This window comes from Pygoscelis adeliae, unplaced genomic scaffold (genome assembly GCF_000699105.1).
Source record: "Pygoscelis adeliae isolate BGI_AS28 unplaced genomic scaffold, ASM69910v1 Scaffold268, whole genome shotgun sequence".
NCBI lineage: Eukaryota > Metazoa > Chordata > Aves > Sphenisciformes > Spheniscidae > Pygoscelis > Pygoscelis adeliae.
The window spans coordinates 992,442-1,014,065 of NW_008825262.1; the positions used below are offsets into that span (position 1 = coordinate 992,442).

General features: G+C 43.1%; 1 protein-coding gene across 1 annotated transcript in view; it reads left to right on the forward strand.

The window, feature by feature from the left end:
* Nucleotides 1-21,203, forward strand: part of ALG9 (ALG9, alpha-1,2-mannosyltransferase) — a 33,774-nt gene extending 12,571 nt beyond the window's left edge. Inside the window, exons 10-13 of the mRNA XM_009329541.1 lie at nt 1,180-1,309; nt 2,093-2,240; nt 2,563-2,692; nt 20,955-21,203. Of these exons, the coding sequence (XP_009327816.1) occupies nt 1,180-1,309; nt 2,093-2,240; nt 2,563-2,692; nt 20,955-21,116 (570 nt within the window). The 3' untranslated portion in view covers nt 21,117-21,203. The remainder of the gene's footprint in view (nt 1-1,179; nt 1,310-2,092; nt 2,241-2,562; nt 2,693-20,954) is intronic.
* Nucleotides 21,204-21,624: the final 421 nt, after the last annotated feature.

Consider the following 21,624-nt stretch of genomic DNA (forward strand, 5'->3'; position numbering starts at 1 on the left):
TGCTATTACTCCTCTGTCCTGCTATGCACCACTGCTGGCTGTTCCTGTCCTGGGCTCCCCACCAGCATTGCCTGCACCCCTCAAATCACTCTCATTCTTCCCCTGGTCAGTTGCTATTCTGACTGTTGATCTCCCATCACTGCTGATGCTTTGCAGTGCTAAGCTGGAGCACCTCAGATGAGTTTCAGTCCTTGCGTTCGTACAGGATCAAGCTCTGTAATGTCAGCAGTTTTATGGTTCTGACTGAGAATTGCTATGTGCTGTCAGACCATTCATCAGAGGGCAATGGTTTAGGACCTTTGCCAAATATGGCTTTAGGAAAATCTAGTGTATATTTCTGTCCTGCATATTTTAACACTGTTTGATGACATTTTGTCCAGTATTCAGCATCCAGCTGAGAATTTAGAACTGATTGCCCACTAGTAGTACAAGCTTGTCAGAGTCTACTCCTCCAAACCACGTGGATCTGGCTGTTATGAGAAAAATGCAAACAAGACAAGAGGAACAGAAACCAGATTAGGATAGGAAGTGAATAATCACTCCTGCAGAAAGGCAGAGCAGGAGGGAGGGACCAAGCCAAGTATTGGATGTAGTTCCTCCTGGGTATTCCCAGAAAGGCTTTTAAATTAGAAAAACCTAAAGGGCTTTTCTTTTAACAATTTCAGAGTGGCTTGTGTTTAAAGGTGGATGCAGAATGTGCCGTGCGTTCTTTTATCCACTTCAAAGCTGTAGTTTGTGCAGACAGGGTAAACAACCATAGGTCACTCAGTGAATCTGGGTCATGAAACTTCTGTTAGCGAGCAAGTCACTCCAGCATTGAAAATGAGGTCTGTCTGTGCAGGGAAGTTGACAGAAGTGTCTGAAAGGGACATTTACTGCTGGTTCACCTGGGAACAACCAAGCTAGAGCCCTGGTAGAGATCACTTTACAGCTTGACTAGAGGCCTTCCTAGGGAAAAGAGCTGAAAACGTCTTTAAATACCCTAGATTATCAGTTAAGAAATGTGACTGAACCATGTGAGTTTCTGTGCATATTTTATGGTCTGAATGAAAAAATGAAGACCAAAGATCTGGTGGGAGATACAGGCACTGCTGTAAGGTCCTATGAAAAACAGAATTTTGCTAAACGTGTCAGAGTTTGAGTAATTTTATATTGTCTTTTTTTTTAATCTTTCCTCAGAAATGTTACCACTTCATATTCCAGCGCTACCGTCTGGAACACTACACAGTCTCCTCCAACTGGCTGGCTCTGGGGACTGTCTTTCTCTTTGGCCTTTTGTCATTGTCACGCTCTGTTGCCTTATTCAGAGGTTGGTATTTTAGACTTGTTCTGTGCTTTCCTGGCTATTGGTCTTAAGGCCTGCCAAAGTTTTGCTGCTTTGACTATAGCAGCATAGTAGAAATAAGGAGCCTCAAAAGTTTGGATGTCATTGTTGCAGGGAAAGAAATAAGTTCTAATGGTCACCATTAATGAATGATTATACGTGTGTGTGAGCACATTCATACATGTATGTATGAACGTATATATGTATTCATGAATGTATCATGAATGTATCATGAATCAATCTATGTATGTATGAATGTATCACTAGAATTATATCAGTTAAAAATGTGCTGCCCTTCACCTTCAGCCAGTACAACTATACTGATATAAAACCTGTACCCAGGCTAGTATTAAAGCAGATACTTTAACTTTCAAACATATGATCCCACTTGAAAAAGCATTTTCCCATGTAAAACTTGTAATTAGGTGCATGTGTCCTTAATGGAGATGGATTAGATATGGTCTTTAAGTACTTTCTTGAATCAGAGCGATGCAGTGAACCTTCCAACCTCATCAATATTTTTTTGCTTGATGGTAGCCATCGGCAGTCAGGACAGGAGAATGTGAATAAAGGTCGTAGGGTACAAGCCCTTTTAAAAGGAGGGGGAGCTTTGTAATCCAGCCACTTTTTAGCATAGCCCAATTCCTTTATTCAAGAAGTTATCAGTTAAAAAGTTATATATGAACAATTTTTCGTAGTCTTTCAAAAGTAGTCATGTAAATATCACCTATTTCTTTAGCCTTATTTACAACTTTCTGCCTTCCATAGGCTACCACGGGCCCCTGGACCTGTACCCAGAATTTCACAGGATTGCTACTGACCCAAGTATTCACACTGTGCCAGAGGGGAGACCAGTTAATGTCTGCGTGGGAAAGGAGTGGCACAGATTTCCAAGCAGCTTTCTCCTGCCAGATAAGTAAGTTGTTTAATGTAAAAGGTACAACTTGGTGAGATTCATAAGGAGGGGCACTTCTCATAAGAAGTATTTACGGGAGTAGCCTTCAAGACCTTGTATCTCTGTTGACACCAGCATATCCAAAACAAAGGATTCCGAAGTTTGTTGTCAGCAGATTATGTTGTCCACAAACTACTGAAAATTTGTAGCGTGACTGTTCCTCTAGCAGGGCTGTCTACCCTCAGGAATGAAATGTCCTTGGTTATGCTTTTGGTTTTCTCCACACAAAATGTTACTAGCTCCTGCATTTTCCTCCTGGGCTTTCTGACACTGTTTTCTGCAGTTGGCAGCTCCAGTTTATCCCGTCAGAATTCAGGGGCCAGTTACCAAAACCATTTGCCAAAGGACCAATGGCCACACGGATCATTCCCACTGACATGAACGACCAAAACAAGGAAGAGCCATCTCGATATGTAAGGATTATATTCCTGTTTTCTTTTCCTTACCTTACTGTATAATTTGTATTAATATAATGCCTATGATTGGGTCTCCCCATTTTGTTTCCTGGGGACCGTACAAGTTACAGAACGAAACTGGGCTCTCTGCAGCACTTGGAAGTTTCCCCATTTATGTGAGTTGTTTCTGTTTGCATTTCATCTGCCTATTTTTCAATTAAAGACATAATAATAAAAAAAGAAGCAGAAGTAATGATTCCTAGTTATTACGATTTGGGGTTTAGTATAACGTGTTACTGCGATCACAGGAAAGTGAACTAAATGAGTAGCTTGAAATCCCCCACAGAAAATGTTTGTCACTGAGCAGGGATTGAAATTTTCCTTTGTACATTCCTTTCTTTTTAAATATAAATGTATTCATCATATTTGCAACTGAGGAGGAGGAACTTAATTTGGAACTTCACTGAAACAATTGTGTCAGTGATTTCAATCGGAATCTGTTAAGATAATGTATACTGGTATTATTAATTTGTTACTTTTCCTGGTTGTATTGTATTACCTAAACAAAAACAGTGCACACATATGAATATTTTAAAATTATGGTCAGGTAACTTCTCTAAAATTATTTAGCAGGTTAAATCTTAGCAGTGCACTAAATATTCTTTGCAGTGCACTAGCTACTTAGTCATCCTTTATTTTTTGTCCTAAGGGTTGAATGAGAGGAACTGCCAAGAAATGCATAGTCCTTTCTTCATTCTCTCTTAGCACCTTGGAGGATAGCTTTGGTATGTCCATCAGTATATAGGAAGCGCTCACATGTGATGGACCAGGTCTCTGGTTTACACAAGTGGGTCTGTCCGGGCTGAAGACAGCAGACGTATGCTTGTTTATGTGGCTCATGACTTTGGCCTGTTAGACTTTGTACAAGCACTTGTGATCAGCTCACAGAAGTGGATGGAAGGCAGTACTATAACACAGGAGCAAACTGTGTGGGTAAAAGTAGGGATCAATCTTCTGGGTTAAAGCTCTCTTATTTTAAGCCTCATTATGTAGCTACTGGAAATGGGAAGGAGGCGTGTTCCCACCTGAGAGAAGCTGTCTGCTGCAGTGCATTTAATTTACAAAATCTTTAACTGTGGCATATTTTTAGCACACACAGCTGGCTGGTGCACAGCCTGTGACTAATGGAGCAAAACACACTTTTGTTTCATGGTTATTTCTTAATGTCACCCTACAATTTTGTTATTTCTCATGCAAGCAAAAGGGCCTAGGACATTAGAAATTAGCTACTAAATGTGAATTTTAAATGGGGTTTTAAAACTTTTACTTCTGACCTGCTAATAACACCAAGAGAACAAGATCTTTTCTCAAGTTTAGTGAGCTTATGAATGCAAGCATACCCAGATTTAAAAAAAAAAAAAAAAAGTTAGCAAGCACTGAAAAAGGACCATCATAGTGAATAAATCTAAATAGCATCAGTTTGTTGGTCATTTAAAGAGGAGAAAACAAATGGTTCAAAAGGATTATCTGAGCCACGGGCAGCAGATTAATGCTGCGGCAGATTGAGCCGCGGCAATTAATGGCTGCAGAAGTGGGACCTATCTCTCTGTTTCAAGTGTAAGAATCTATTACTGCTCTGCTTGAAAATTGAAGAGTAAATCTCAGTGTTTCTGTTGCTATGAGACACTGGGGAAAAGAGTGATTTGATCTTCTTGTTTTGCAATTCTTCCTTCCTTAATCATGTTGAACAGCACTTAACTTGTACTTGTCCTACTGGGGAGATGCATTTGTCTCTGAAACTGCTAAGAAAGAGATAAGGAGTATTATCTCTTACAAAGATGTATCCAAGCAGGAACAGTAGATTAGGCCTAAAAGCTGAAACTGTTAAAAACTCCTGACTTCTGAGGAAGTTTTTTTTTAACCACTTTATTTTCACTTCTTTTCCAATTCCCTTTAGCTCTGTTTTGAACCGTAGGAACCACCTGAAGCTTGGTCTCATTTTTGAAATATGCATTTGAGTGATCAGTAAAACATCTCTGATTTTGCTCAAAACAGTTGAACTTTATCTGTGGTAAACCAGAAAAACTCCTGTTGTGCTCTGTGTGGCCAAGCTGTTACACATCTGTGTGTAACATCCATCCAGGCACCAGTGAGCGACATGTGGCTGCAGCAGTACAGCAGCAGGCTGTGCCCTTAGGTCCATCTCTGTACTATACCATGCCCACTCCTGTTATTCAGGATGGGATCAAATGTAGTTCTCCACCACTTAGCATAGCAGTTGCATCAAATAAAAAAAGAGTGGGAGGAGGAAAAGGAAAGGAGAACAGAAGAGGATAGGATGTAGTTTGGAAACTCCTTGCAGCTCCGTTCACTAAGACTGACTTCTTTCTACAAAGAAACATTTCAAATTCTGTACACCACCAAAGTCTTGTGTAAATCCCCAAATAAATGCATAGGTGCCGTTTTGGCCCTCTGACCAGGATGAATATTATCCTTAGCTTTGGTGTAACTTGTAAGAACACACTGTGCTCTACTTGGAATGGTAGAAGGGAAATCTGTCTTTCACCTGGCAGATAATTCATATGCATTGGAAGTGCCAGCCCTTTTAGGGGAGCATTTAGAATGAGAGAAGTGAGATTAGTCTTACTGCTTGAGGCAGTAACTTGTCTTTCTCTGAATGATTCTACATCACTTACAGAAAAACTTGGTTAGTGGTTTGGGAGTCTTTTTGCTAATGAGCCAGAACCTCTCTCAGGGCCTGGAATGTTCTTCTCATACAGTGCAAGAAGTGGATTCAACATTCTCCTCAGCAGAGTTTCCCATGGTGTAATTTCATTTGCCACTCAGTTGTGATGCCACGGAGCTGTCTGGCATCCACCTAATTAAATTGTTTTCAGCCTAAATTGTTACAATAAACCCCAAAGGTGCTTCAGAAAAGTGAACTGAAGCATGTCCGAGGAAGTTTGCAATAAAATTTTGTGGGAGAGCAAACTGAAATGTGGGATACCTCAAGGAAGAGTTTGAGGGAGTAAGACAGAATAAGACATAGTCATCCTGGAGAACCTCAGCTGCCTGCATTTAAGATAACTGATGGGTAGAGGTCTTTGCAAACCTGGCTTAAGGGGCCTTAGCTTTTCATTTGACTAATCCAGCTATAGCTGCCCTGCCTTTTTCTTCACCTTTTCAATGTGTCAAACTTGTGCAGTGACTCTAAGGAAATTTGTTTCTTCATTGAAACACCTGGTCATCACACATTACCCTTTTTTTCTGACTTGATGAGAGGTACACACTGTTGTGCAATCAACAAGACACAACTTTGTATGTTGTGTTCTGCCATTGTTAATTAAAGGGAAAACTGCCACTTGGGAGACCTGGCCTCCTAAGGAGTGCATATAGATCTCTCATGAAGGTCATGGGCCCTCCATGTAAAAGTCAGTGAAACCAAATGGACCAGGACTTGTTGCTCCCCAAACTTGATCACGTTCCTTCCATCAGGCACCTAACATTAATGTGAGTCCTCCTCCTGATAAGGTCCTTAGTCTTTCCCTTCCAGCACCTGTTGCCCTGACTGCAAAAAAAAGAAATAAATCTGGAGGGGTCTGTCATTTTACAAAGGTCAGTGATGATCTGACCTAGCAAGAACTCCTCCATAGCCTGTGCATTGAGAAGCTTGTTGCAACGTACATTCTGTTCAGAGCCCCTGAGGAATGAACAAGGACCAAGAGCTGAGAGACAATTTTTTTGTGTGTGCACTGTTGACAGGATCTGATTATGATGCTGTGTGATGCTGGGGCCATGGACCCTGTTTCCAGACAATAATTCAGCACAATGATCTGTTTTTGTTGCTGTCTTCAGAAAAAACTTGTAACCAGTTTACACCAAGACGCATGATGGAAGTTCTTACCCTAGCACAAAAATTTCCTTACAGGTCACTTAGCCTCCTCATTAATTTCTTTCCTGAAAGTGCAGTGGACTGCTCAGTGGAAGGTGTCCTTGTTTATAGCTGGTAGTGGGAAGGAAGCATGTTAGAAGCACGTAGCTGTCCTCCTGTTCATGCAGTTGGGAATTCAAACAGGCTTGGCAGCAGCAGGGTGTTTGGGAGGATCAGGCTGGACCTTTTATTTGCTTGCCAGTTTCCTTGGTGTTTGCTGATCTAATAGGGCTAGGATTAGATGGCACAAAGTGTCCCGGCACTCTGATAACCCTGTCCTGCTGGATGCAGGGATTGGTGGCAGCTGTAAACTGAGATATCACAGTTGAAAACTTGGTATTTTTCCTAAATTCCCATGTTAAGTCTCTTTCCTTTCTCCCTTGTATTCCACCTGGGTGAAACACCTGCACAACTAATGAGACTCATGTTACAATTTGCAAATATTTATTTATCAGAAGTTATGCCCTGTCTTCTGTTCCACTTAACCTGAGGAAAGACTCTAGTCATGTCATTTTTTTACATCTCAATACATGTATTCTAGTTCCCTGATGTCTCCCAAATCAAAACATCTAGATTATTAAAGGAAACCACCAATAATTACTAGGATGTACTGTACTTCACTGGTGTCTTTTCTCAGAAATTTCAAAATACTGTACTACATTTTAATATACAATGCTTAATAATATATCAGAGGCAGAAGTGGGAATCGTTAGTCCCCTTCAGCAGTTGGGAATACTGGAGTGCCACAAGGATGGCTTGCAGACCAACAGAGCCAGAAATAGCATCCAAGAATTCTGTGCGTTCTCAGTTCGCAGAAAGAAATACTGGAGATAGAACTTTCAGATTAATCTGATTGGAAGTGGCACAAGAGCGTAAGATAGTTGCAAGCATCAGTCCTGTTGACTTCTAGTGCCTCTCAGGTCACTACTGCAGGCTTTTGCCAGAAAACTCAGCCAGTGCCAGATGTGAAAAAGTGTGACCCTTGGCTGACAAAACCTAGTGTCAGCAAAATACTGAAGTACAGAGGCGATAACTGGTAGAACTTGCTTTGCTTCAGTGGCTGAGAATCAATGTGCCAGCAAAAGCTCACCTTGTTGCTGTACACTGCATCCATGAGGGGCTCATTTTTCTGGTGTGTTGTAATGATATAGCTGCCCTGTTACAATTTAAACATGGCATTAGGCTTGGGATTATTTCACTTTTGAAAATGTGACTTAGATCACTTAAAGACAATTAGATCTTCAACAGGAGGACATCAGCCCTTATTTGTAACCTGTCCTCTCCTCTAGATCTCTTATGCTCAATGCAGAGGTTTCTGCACAATGTAGCCTCTTGTTGGGCTACCTTGTATGAAACTTATCGCACATCTGATGGTTATTATTAAAAAGAAATTTGTCCTGGTAGGAACTCAAGTCTTCTTTGTAGCTGACATTTCACATTTGTCTTGGCAGAGTTTTTATTCCTCAGCAGCTCAAGGGCACATCTGTAGGGGTACCTGTGAAGAGTGGGGAGAAGAAGGTAGGAGGTGGGGGCTGTTAGCCAGAAAAGACACAGGATATTCATATAAATGAATAGTACAGCCTGTTCATATCCAAGAGCACTCTCCCCAGCAGGAAGGAGAAGGTTGCATAATGTGAGGCTCCTGAGGACATTGCCCGTAGCTCATTTAACTGGGAGGTCGCACACATAATTAATTTCTGTGATGTTGCTTCCTTGAATGCATTTTCGTAATTTGGCAGGGTGTCGCCAAACATTTTGGTCAGGGCAGAGCAGTTAACTTGTGTCATAGGCAGCTGATAAAGGCATGTGCTGATACCAAGTCCACATGGTCTGAGAGGTGCAATGTGATGTCCATCTGCTGCAAGTGAGGCAGTGAGGGTCATCAGTGTTACAGGACAGGTTATTCATGCACAAAGCCCACCATAATTTGTGCCAGACAACAAGCTTACTCTACTGGAACTGCTTACTGTTTTCCATGATTCTGCTTAAGCCCTGCCATGAGATGACAAGACCGGTACCATGAGGCTTGCAGAATTAACAGGTTGTGGAGCTTGTGTGATCCTTGTGGGTAACCTGTATTGGTCTGTATGTGTTCCGAGCCAAATGTGCTGGAATTGTGTGCAACTGATTGTAAAAGCACTTCCAAAGAAGGCATGAAAAATTAAGTGAGTGATGGGATTTCTTCTGCAGAAAGTTGGCAGATACACTGTTTCTTACATGAGGATAAACAGGGGAGTGTGAGGCACTGGCTTCCCTCAGCCTGATCTAGCATGTACTTTGTTGTCTTTCTTGGGCAGTGGGTCAAGCCTTTATTGTGTGAACTTGACTGTACATTCTTTAGGTGTAGGGCAGCACCTATACAAGGTGTTAATTGGCAGTGTCTTTGGATGTTTATACATTACAAACAGTTCATGATCATGACAAACGAGTGCTGAGTTGGTACACTTCCCAGCATCGATGTTTATTATTCTTCTGGTCTACAGAAATATTCCTCTGGATGTGCCTTAACATAAGGTACCCTTCTCACTGTTGTGCATGCACTTTGGAGCAGAATTCATTAATTGCTGTTACAGTAGTGATAGGAGTAGTTATCCGCAGAGCACTTAAAATGAGGGTATGTACTAGAAACTGCAAAGGTCTGTCCTTTTCAGAGTTTTTATCAATGATTTGCAGGGGGGGAAGGAGGAATAAGCAATAGGCTTATTAAATAACAAATGATGTGGGAGAAAGTAGATAATTAGAATTCAAAGTGATTTTGACAAACTGGAGAGAGGATCTGAAAAAAAAAAAGGATGACATTTACTATGGACAGTGCACTAGACAGAAATAATAAGGTGAATACCCGTAGGTTGAAGACCAGCCAGTTAGGCACAAGTCCTTCAGGAAAGGATCCAGGGATGCAGCGAGTCACTGGATGAATACAACTTAGTAATGCCATGCTGCTGTATAAAGAGATGAGCCACATAGAGGGCTATATGCACAGGAGCATATTGTGCAACTGTTGCTTTGCTGCTCTGCATTAGGAAGTCCTTCATTAAACTGCTACATCCTGATTTCGGCACTGCATTCAGGATAGATGTGACTAATTGAAGACCCACAAGAATGATCACAGGGGTAGAAAACATGACTATAGAGTAAAATAGGGTTGTAGAGAAGACAAGAGCCATTTTCAGATAACAGAACTCTAGTATGTAAAAACTATCACGAAGAAAATGATGTTTTCCTTGTTCATGATGTAAAACAAGTAGGAACAGGCATGAACTGAGACAGAAAAAGATTCAGTGTAGACACCAGGAAACCTTCCTAACGCTGAAGATAGTGAAGTCTTTTGCCTGGGGAGCTTGTGGAGTCAGCATTGTAGCAAGTCTTTAATAGCTAGTTAAACAACCACCAGGAAAAACGTCAACAGAATTGGTTCTGCCGCCTCAAATTCCTCTCTGTGACTTGACAGTTCCTCAGTAAGAGAGCTGGCAGTGGTACTTCCTCAGAGAGGGACCCTAGGACTCTTCTCCTATGACCAGAGCAGTAGTGATAGCTTGTATTCCTCCATAAAGGTTTTACTTGAAAACATTCAAAATATTTTACGATGTATCCTGCATGAAGCATGTCACCTGTTGCTAGAAATTTAACCCCCTTCTCATTGATAAGTAACAGCCTGTATAAATGAACACACACAACCAGAAGCCTACAGGAAAAAAACCACAAGAATGTCTTTCTTTCTGCAGATTGACATTTCCAAATGCCACTATCTGGTGGACTTGGATACAGCAGCTGAAACCCCAAGGGAGCCAAGGTATTCCTCCAACAAAGAAAAGTGGGTAACCATTGCCTACAAGCCATTCCTAGATGCTTCCAGGTATGCTTTACACATTTGAGAGGGAGGGAGAAAGGCTGGCAGATCTGTGAACTAATTCTGTTCAATTATCCTCTTGCAAAAGTAGCGGTATACAGGGAGGAAAGATACATGGGCAAATGCTAGCTTGAAATCCAGTTTCCGGTAAAGGCAGCTTGCTGGCTACAGTGGAACCTTTGTCAAACTTGTACTTGCAATATTTATGACCTAGGTTGCTTTAGAGGGTGAAGCTAGCTGAGAAGGATGGTAAGAAGGATTATTTTAAAAAAGAATCCTCCCTGTGCACTTCTTGCTGAAGTAATGTTTTTTTTTTGCTTTCTGAAGAAATGAGGTATGTCATCTCCTCCCAACAGACTTTTGAATCTGCTGTCTTGTTTCAGCTGAATTCAAGACGGGTGTAAGTCAGTCTCAAAGAGCATGAGCTCTTACAAATTTTATGAACGAGAGGAGGCAGACAGAGCGAGGAGGCAGTCTCATGGAGTGAAAAGTCAGCAAGGTCACACCTTTATTAGGCATCAGAGAATCCATGGAAGAGACCTGTGTTAGAATCCGTTCTTCATTAGTTCTGCTGCTCACTGAACAACTTGCTTGCGTGTCTGAACAGGAATTTCTGTGAGAGGCAGAGATTGAAATTGCTCTCCTCCAGGCTAACGGGCTGGAATCAACGTTGTCAAACTGGGAATGTTGTTAATACATTCCTGCAAATACAGAGACCCTCAGCTGTAAGGGGACAGTTATTTAGTCATTTAAAGCTCTGGTCATGTAGCTGTCGTAACAGGACAGAGAGGCTGACTGGAAAAATCCCTGTAAAAAACTAATACAGAGTTCAGTGCCCTCCTATTTTCTATGTGAGACCTTATTATTTCCTAGTAATAGGACCCTCCAGGGAGGGGGGCTGGTAAAAGCAGCTGAACAGTGAGAAAGAGTGATAATGTTAGAGCAGCTCCCGGGAGTGCTCTAATGTTCCCAGCTTGCTGACACAAACAAGTTTTCTTGGCAAGGTTTTTCATGAACTATGTTTTCCGAGAGACCTGCTGTTACATTTGGGCAGGACTTTAGGAAGGGAGAATAAGATGGCCAATGAGTCTTATTAATGAGGCAATAGAAGCATCTGCATAAGAGTTTTGCAGAGGACTCCTTGTGCAGAGCATATACCCCTGAATGTGCATCTCTGCTTTGAAGACATGTTCATGTGTTTTTAAAGCTGGTTTATCTTGCTATCCTCTGCTGAACAGCCCAGCTTTGATTGTTTGGATCTGATCTAAAATCCTTTGAAGTCATTCAGAGGCACTGAGTCAGGTCCAAATGAGCCTTTAAGACACCTTGGGTTAACATGGGGATGTAATTTGCTAGGGGAGCTTTCAGAGGTAGCGGCTGCCTGTCGCAGAGATGCTAGCCTGCCTAATGAAAGCAAAGTGAATTATTCTGCTATGGCTGTACATCTCACAGACTTCTCCAGAATGTCCTGGATTCTCCATGGCTTCTTTCCACTTTTGCTCATTTTTCCTGTACTTAGCTGATGGTTGGTAGAGAAGGAGTTGGTCTGTCTCATGGGGCTTTTTGGATTATTGTACTTTCAGCCCCCACCCATAGCCTCTGAGCTTTTGATTAAAGCTCACGAGAGACATATCACTGCTCTCTCTTCTGTACCGATTTCGTATCCCCTTAGAGGCTGTGCCCTGCTGAATAAAAAACAGCATTTGTCTGGAAGCAACAGCACAGTGTATCTGCTCTTTTTGTGGGGAGAGAGTTGAGTCTACCACTGTAGGCCTTACCACAGGACACAAGTGTTTCGAATCCTCCACTTTCACCCAGGCTTTTTTGTTCATTGCTAACTTGGCTGGGGATTTTTCCTGTAAGATGTGTGTACATCTGATACCATCTCAATCCTGACCCTACTGCAGCCTGCAATGCTGACTGGAATCAGTGCAAGGAGCTAAGCTAGAGCCAAACGCATAGCTCAGTACTGAGCTGAGTCCTTGTCACTCTCTTCACTGCTTTAATGCTGTTTCTGTATGAGTCACTCTATGATATTTTTCTTTCTTCTTTCCCCCCCTCCTTCTTATTAGGGGAAATTGGTAGGATTAAGGAATTTCCCTATTTACAGCTAAACCGCTGCATCCTGCCAAGCATAAATATCTGGCTGGTTTCTCAGGAATTTGGCTGAATACATAGGTAGATGTGGTGTAGCAGCTCTGTGCTTCTAGGGGAAATGCTGTCAAAGTACTTCCTGCCAGACTGAGGCTGGTAACTTATTCCCAAGTTTGGCAGTGAAAACCCGTGCATTCATTTTAATTTGATATATGATACTGTGTGTTGCATTTAGATCATGTAAACTCCAGCTAGATTCCCAAGCTGTATGTTTCTTGTTGGCTAAGTATCTTGCAAGCCTGCAGCCAAACTCCGGTAACCCACTCAGTACAGGGATGTCGATTTCTGTGTGTGGTCCTTCATGTCTGGCTTGTGAAAGGAAAGTGCATGTGGCTGTTACCACTGGAAGTAATGGCTTGGCTTGTTGTAGCAAAGGTAGCATCTCACCATGGAGCAGCAGCTTGTTGTGAGAAGCTGAGAGTCACAGAGAGATCCTGAAACTTCAGAGCATACTGACACTGGTAACGATGAGATGTAAAGGCAGAATACTGGGGTTGGGGAAAGGGGAGCATACTCTCTGGCTAAGCAATCACCAAGACCTTAGAACAGATCATCTAAAGTGATGGGGAGGGAGGGGATCTTTCTGGCTGCTGTGTCCTCCTTAATGAAAGATGCTGTTGCATTAGTGGGAGACTGGAATAGAAGAGGGTTTGCAGAGCATGTTCCAAGAGGAGATCAGGCAGTCAGATCCTTAGCCCTGCTGGTGTCGCCTGTCAGCCTCCTCCGCTCCTGTTCTTGTGCTGCGTGGAAATTCTCCATGCTGTTCCTTATCAACGCCTCACAGCTGGAGCAGAGGGGAGGTGTGGTGCCTTCACCAGTGGAGGAGGCCAGGTTGCCATAGCAGCAGGTCTGATTTCCATCCCTGTTGTTAGTACCTCCAGAGCTCCCGCAGCTTGGAGCGCTGGGCTCTGTCCCTTCAGCAGACCTTCAGCAGTCTGCAGGTGGGGCAGCTCGAGTGCACAGTGCTGGTGAAGGACTAGAAGGGCATGTGCTTACCTGGGGGGTATCACTGATACTGAGGGATGAGAGAACCAGCAGTGTCTCCCCATCTTGTCACCCTGCTTGTCTGACAGATTCTCTGTTACCCCTGAAGAACAGTAAGCCAGGAACCATGGCCTGCCTAGCAGGGCAAATGTGTAGCAGTGGGCACAGCTTCCCAAAACAATTAATGGTAGTGAAGAGCAGTAAGAACAAACCATGCAAGGTCTGATATGGCCTGTTTTTAGCCAGTGTGTCACTTAAAGGTATCACATTTAAAATTGGATACTACCGACAAGGTCAAGGCCCCTTTTGCCAGCCCATCCACAACAGCATGAGCAAGAAAAATTTCAGAAAGGCTCTTTTTGGATTGCCTGCTTCATAATTTTTTGTCATATATTTTTAATTCCTTTCTGTAATTTGGCCCTTGGAGAAGAGGTAGGGTGGATGAGTGATTAAGGAGCTCAGCTGGAACTTGGTGCTCCCAAGACTTTGTCCACGTATCTTAAACCCTCCCTGTGTTGCAGTTTCGCATTTGGACCAAAAGTTTGTTAGCTCCCCACTTATCTCCAGGAGTTTGCTGGCAATGAATAAAAGAGTGAGAAGCTTCAACTTCATAATAGCGGTGGCAGGTAAATCCCTTTGCATTGTTTTGCATCCGAGTATTGGAATTTTGCTGCAGCATCCATATAAAGGTTTCCCATGGCAAATGTTCATAATCAGTCTGTTGAGCTCCTTGCTCTGAATGTGTCGTAGCACTTCTAAAATAAGACACCGTTGTTTGCTTTGTTTTTTTTCCCTGAGTGTGATTGAGTTGTAACTTGCATAAAATAATGGGGCTCAAGCAATTCTCAAAAGGGGAAATGACACAAATTTTGCAGTAGATTGGCAGCCGACAGATGAGTTAGCTAGTGGCAGTTGCAGTTCTGTCTAGCAACTGAATGAGATACGAGGGTCTGTCTTACCCTGCAGACTCAGGCATTAGCTATTGTCCTTTTGTTGAGATTGGAAAACCTCATTTGCAAAGCAAGTACTACTGGTGTGTCTTTCTGTCTGTGGCTGCAGCAGTCTCCCTTGCTGCTAGTCAGCCCTTGCTTTGCTTGCTTCTGTCCTTATCCCAGTCTGTAGAGTACCAAGCCCACTAGAGTGGGCACTGCAGAGCCTCAGAGGGAGGACACTGAGAGTTGCCACTCCATCCAGCTGGAAGATTCTCTGAGGACATTGGGTATACCCTGAGACTGTTTCAGGGATGCAACAAGTACTTCTATAGTCCAGAAAGTTGTTGGCAGGCCTGATAGCGGAGAAGGTGGAAATCCCAGCAAAAACACTTCTGTGTTTTTGTTTCGTTTTAATTTGAGACAACAAATCTAGGCAGGGCTGTCTCTCTTAGAGTTGAGAAATTGATCATTCTGGGGAGTTTAGCTGCCGGAGAGGAGTGGTTACACAGTTGTAGCAGCATATTAGGTGCTAGAAATGGGTAAGCTGGAAGGATCCCCGAGTTAGTAGATCTGTGGGGAGAGTTATTCCCAGGGTAAGACACACAGGTCTGTGGGTAGAGTCAGTGAAGATGCATCAAGAACTCCTATAATGATCCAGGCTGCTCGCATTTCTGAGCTCCCCAGCTCAGCAGAATGACGCATCTCTCAAATCCAGCACCTGCTTCCACACAATGATTTGGAAATGTCCCCTGCTACCTCTGAAGTAAGTGTAAAAACACTATGAAAATGCAGCTTTTTTTATAAAAGGGAAGGAGGAACAGAAGAAGTGTCACTTTGAACTGAGCTGCAAGGGAAGCTGCCAGTGTAGATTTCAGGTCTGCAGCTCAAGTGGCTGCAGAGCAAGGAGCATTTTGGGGAAAAAAAACCCCATGAAACACCTCCCCACCTAAACCAAACTCCAGCTCTTGTTCTTTGAAAATAAATGAAAAATGACCCCAGCAGTGCAAGTCCCGCCTGCGGAACTGGAGGCTGCTGGGACTCACTGCGAGTCTCACATTGACGTCAGCAAGTGCAAATGTAAATCTCAGCTGGCTCTGATAAATGGTGCTGCTAATTGAATTAGAGAGTACTCCAAGCCACCAGCTAATTATGCTCCTCAGGAAGCTGCTTTGTCCAGGTCCATTTAATTCTATATTGGCTGAGCACTCCAAATCTGGCACAGAAAAGGGGAAATATATTACAGCTCCCCACTGAGGAGCACATATTTTGCAGCTCTTCAGGCTGAGCTGTCTTGCTTGCTCCAAACGCTTGGGTTTACCATCAAAAAAAATATTCTTAGTGCAAAATTAATGATTCGGTCACCTTGTTCTAGCATATCATTACCCTGGTTTGATAAGAGAGACTGTCTCATTACCTTTAATGGTGCTTTCCTCCATGTTACATGAAATGTTTTCCCTACTTTTGTTTTACAAGTAGCTAAATTACTTCTTAGGTGCATGGCTGGTACAAAATTTAACACCTAGAGGAAGTGCAAACGTTAATGGGTTTTCGGAGAGCTTTGATCATGAGCTTCCTGTGTATGCCTGTAGCTAGAAGGTACTAGGTCCTGCCCATGTGGCAGAGATTCAACTTCCTCCTGCCTCTTCTTTCTGCCATTCCCTTCTCTTCTTCCTTCTCATGCTTCTTTCTGAATTCTGCTGTCACTGGGGTAAGAAATTCAGGTTACAAGATGCAGTCAGGAAGACTCTCCCACCACTACATGTATCTAACTGCTTCCATTCCATGTCAGTCTATGAGCGTAGGAGAGGGGACTCGGACATCTTCACTTAACAGTCCTTGCTTCCATTCCAGAAGAGCCTCCACTGGCATTAGTAGAACAGGACTGTTGAGTTGCTTTCTTCTGAAGTCCAATAGGTAATTTACAGAAATATGCTTAGCACCAAACAGCACTGTGGTTCCAGCTTTGCTGGGTGTACAGGTAACTGCGCACCTCTGTCCTAACTGGGAGTTGCTCTGGGTGCTGCAGCAGTCGCTCCCCTAGAAACCAAAAAACTGGAAAATAATTCAGCCCCCCCAGAATGTGGGATACCTCCCATGTCTGGAGCACAGCAACAACTGGGCAATTTGCCTGTTGCCTGGCTGCGGCCTGGAGCCCACCGCTGAAAGAGCCTTGCTGCATCAGTGTTCTAGTAGCATTGCACTAGACCCTTGGCTACCCAGCTTGGAGTGATTGTGGCCTTGCTCTTGCTACCAACATGCTGCTTGGGAGCTCTATGCTGATTAAGGCTACACACACTCACAGTCTCTGGGGGACAAATTTAGAAGCAAATGCAAATAGAACATTATATATATATATTCACTGTCATCTGTCATCCCAACCCCTTCCACGTACCATCTGTTGTCTGAGGTTGCTGAACCTGACAAAGTGAGGTGACAGGAGGTAAAGGTTCCCTGTCTGAATTTAAAGCTCTATCATGACTTCCTGAGCTGTTGGTGCATCAGCAGCCATGGTTCTCTCATGGCTGCTGCTGAAAGCAGGCATCCAGGGCTTTGCTACTGTGTAGTTACCAGCAGCAGAGAGAGCAGCCTTGTGCTTGTGTCCAGTCTGAGTCTCTTTTCAGTGAGAAAGTTGGTACTGAACAAATACAAAGGCTGACCTTATAGCTGTGGAACAGATATGTTGGTGCTATCATTTACCATGCCATATTCAAGGTTTCATGTTTTTATATCTGACGTGATTCTCTGAGCACATAAATGTTACTATTTTTAAGATGCCTCTTTTATTTTCTGTTGCCTTTTTTTAACCTGTGTCCTTAGACTGGATAATTGGAACCAATGTAAACTGTTCCCTTTTTACCTTTATAAGTCTTGTGAGTGAAGAGTCATTTTGCTATGGCACCAGCAGCCTGACTAGCTAACACCTGGTGGAAACCAAGGACTTTTTGTGGACTTGACAGTTTGAGTAATACATCATTTCACCGTGAAGACCATGGTGAACTTCACTTTTGGGGTCTCCTCTGGCTATATGAGATTTACAACTCTCCATTCTCGGAGCACGTACTTCTTGTTTTGAGGGAGGAGTACAGGAATGTAGATCAGCTGTGGCCTTCATATACCAATTCACTGTATTGTTATTTGTCATGAGTGCCTTGGCATTATGTAGCACATCCACTGGTGGGAAGAGCAGCTATCTTTCTGCTCTGTGTTTCTTGTCATTTTCCACCCTTGGTATTTTTTTCCATCAGTCATTCCTGCCTCTCCTTTTTTGATCTTTTTTACCAACAGTAATTTCTCCTCTGTTTCACTGCTGATATAAACTGTGAAACAGTGAACATCATTGACATTTAAACTGCTGCTAATGAGGGCTGAGTTGCTAGCAAAGTTAAGAGCGTGTGGAGAGCTTTTGTTGCTCAGAGTTGTTTCAGGCTGTCTGCAAACTCAGGATGGTTACACTGAGCTGGTTTATTTGGGAGGAGATTTTTGCTACTACCAGCTCCTGGAATTTCCTTTTGTTCTAGAAAGCAAAGCTGAATCCTGCATATTCTGAACATATGCCACAAAGACCATGTGAGCACAACCATGTGAGCTGCATTGGCCCTATATTTCAGAATACCAACAAGTAAAAGATATAGGGAGTGTTTCTCACAAAAGGTATAAAGAAGAAGTACAGACAAGATAGTAGTGTTTCTGCAGAGCTGTGAGAGGCACCAGCACTGAGGGTAAACACAGGCGTTTAGTTCTGTTGCTCCAGCAATCAATCAGTCCCACCATTACTGGGTTTCCACTGCGTTGTACAGTGCTGTCCTGGGCAGGCTGTCAGTATGTAGATGCATCCAGGACAAGGGGAGGATGTGAACTGGGTGCTGTTGTCTGACTGCTGTCAGCTCTACATTTGGACTGAGTGACTGGAAAGCATTTTCAGTGCTACAGACTGTATACTTGGGACCTCAGCCATCAGCTGAAGGTGCTGCCTTCCTCTCTGTCCCTGAGCTAAACCGCACAAGGCTAATACAACAGATTACTTCATCTTAACCCAAGCACACACCCTGAGCTCTGGGGAATTGTGCTGGTTTCTGTCCCTTTCTTACAATGTAGCAGCAAGCTGGTACTCTACCTTACTTTTCAGTTTCCTTGTTTTAAACAGCATCCCAAGCAGCTTGAACACAGTTGCTTTTTCTTGTTTTTCTTTCTTTTCTTTTTCTTTGCTAAAGGGAATTGAAGTGAAACCACACCATTCACAGAGAGCAGCCATGGTAGCAATGGTGGGTTGTCAGGCTCAGAGGAGGAGATGCCAGAATAAGTTCAGCAATGACATGATGTTCATTAGCCACAAGAGATGGAGGAGGAAAATCAAGCACTTGTTTTCAAAGGGATGCTTTTGCTTCTAGTGACTGGAGGGAGGGCTGACCTCCAATTTCCAGGCACAAGGAAATGACAGCTGCAAAAAATGTTCCTTGTTCAGAATACACCAAAATTACCATCTTCTGCCTAGTTATTTGCTACTAAGAGATTCTGCTTTGAACATGTTCCCGATTCCAGCACCTCAGGAATTCACAAAGAGCAACCATTTCCAGTGATTCTTTTATTTAGGAACTTTGCTGGGTGCTTTACAATTTGTAAAAGGCTTAAGTATTATCACTGAGCTTTTTGTTCTTTGAAATAAAGCAATCAGCATTTTTATATCCTAAAGCACAAGCTGAGTGCTTGGCAAAAAAGCGAGCTTACAAGATGCTGGATGTTGAAAGGAGGCAGAGTCTCACAGTTAGAAGTGGGACTTGTAAATTTTAGGAATTCAGACTTGCTCAGTCTCTCTCAGGGTAGACAATACTTTCTGCCTCAGTTTCCCCTCTCCAGTGTGGGAAGAATACTGCTTTGTCTGTCACTTTGTCTGTCTAAAAAGGGAATATTTCAACTGAAAAATGCCTTGCTTTGTGCTTGTATGGCATCTTATGTAACAGGACCCTGCTGCTGAGTGGTGCTATGCCAATGCAAGTAGATATCACCAGTCTTTCCTGGATGGTCTTTTGCTCCAGGTTGCAGGAGATCAGGAGCTGCTTGTTCTCAGATGGTTTACAGTAAGGCTGTCTAAGAACCCTGGGAGCCTCCAGGGAGTTGTAGTTCACAGTGGCAGTTCCTGCCATTGTTTTTTAGACTGCATTTTTGAAAAATATCCAGTGCTGCCTTACAATAAGCAAACAAAACACAATTCATCTTTCTTCTGAAAAAGTGACTTGAATTGGGTGTCCAGAACCTTGGCTGTGTAACCAGCAAAGCTGTGTGAATTGCAGTGACCAGCAAGTACATGCTGGATCTGTGTACCATCCCTGACTTAGCAGGCTACAAATCAAATTTGAGTGCTGCAGTTGCTTTTCCAAGCTTTATGTGAATGGAGTTAGACTTATGTCTGTCAAGGGTTGATAGTTTACCAACAAGTTGATCTTAAAGAGATAGAGATAAGCTTAAATGCTAAGGAAGCAAGACTCTGCCCCCGCCCTGATTTCAAGAAGTTTCTCTATTTTTTGAAGCTTCTAGCAAGGTTCAGTGCTGCTGCTGAAGGACATTATATTGGCCCGCTTCACATTTAAACTTGAATTTTACTATTAGTTTGCTCAGTAAGAGAATACATGCATTTAAAATGTACTCAGCTAGCACAGCTCCAGCAATTAGCAGCCAAAGAAAAGGTACTAATTTGATGCAGCCATTAAACCCTCCATGCTTGAGTACTCCATTGGTCCAATTGTTGCAAAGTGCTGTGAAATGCCAGCTCCCAGCACTAGCAGGGCATGGAGTGAATGCTGGCAGCCTGCAGCAAACCGCTTGTAGGCTTTAGAGTGGTCCATCCCTCTTTAATTCAATACTCACAACAGAAGATCAGCACAAGAGCAAAACTTCAAAATGCCAGTGCCCATCAAAGCTTCTGTCTGCCCTTCAGACATGCGTGGAGGAATCGGCAGCCAGAAAGATTGGATAGAAAAGAGGAGATGCCAGGAGCTAAATGCAGCCTTGCTATCTTTCACCTTCATAGCATGCCCTGAGGAATGGGAGGCCTGCCTGTCTGTATGATACCAAAGGCTCACAGGGCTGTACTGTCTGCTTTTTGGACAGTGATATCCGGGATCTAAGTTTCTTTTGATAATTACAACACCTTCCTGCCCTCTCCCCCCCTTAATCCTACTGGAATGGATAGTAGGCATGCTGAAGAACTGGGCAGGCTGCTGCTTTTAAACTGGTGATGCTGGCACAAACCAGCTTTGGTCCCACCAACAACAAGGAGAAAATGGGACTGGGCTTCGTATGCCTGAACCATTAGCATTCCTCATGTTACTGACTCACCAGGCCAAATCTTTTGGAAAGCCTCATTTGTATTGTTTTGAACATACTGGCTAATGAGCGCTTTAAGGATGATTTGTTTTTCCTTTCTGGTTTCAGGTCCTCAAAGCTGCTGCGTGCATTCTACGTCCCTCTTCTCTCAGAACAGTACACATGGTATGCAAACTACACTATTCTGAAATCCCGGAGGTCGAGGCAAACCAGGAAAAAAATGGGAGGCTAGCAACACACCTGGGCAACAAAACCAAAAGCATCTGCTGACACTCTTGGACAGCTGCCTAAGCCATCTTCAGTTCGTTTTTGAAAGATTGCACTTGTAAGATTCACTAATAAAGATTTCCCATGAAGTAATTTTGCTCTGCAAGCTTCCAGCTGTAAAAAGGGTGCATCATCTGCTTTCAGTTCCTCAGTGTCAGGTCTCTGCTCTGCCTACACAGAACATATTGGTAAGAAACCATTTGAAAATCCAGCAGCCACCTACGAATGTATTATCCCTGCTGCTCCCTGTGTTATTATCTATTACACCAGAGAAGAGAAAAACGGGAAATAAAAAGGAATGACAGTATGAGGTTCTGCTCCAGGTTGCGATCTGGCACTGGGAAAATCCAGCTCAGTCTCCCTTTCTCTCTCCTGCCGCCCCCCCTCCACTGTCCTTGTCTGCTTAAGTAGTGCTCACCTTCTTCTAGGGAATTTTTTCAGGTAACAATGTTTAGGAATTGTTTCTTTTTTAAGAAAAAGGAAAACACCTGAGAGAATTAACTGAAATGCA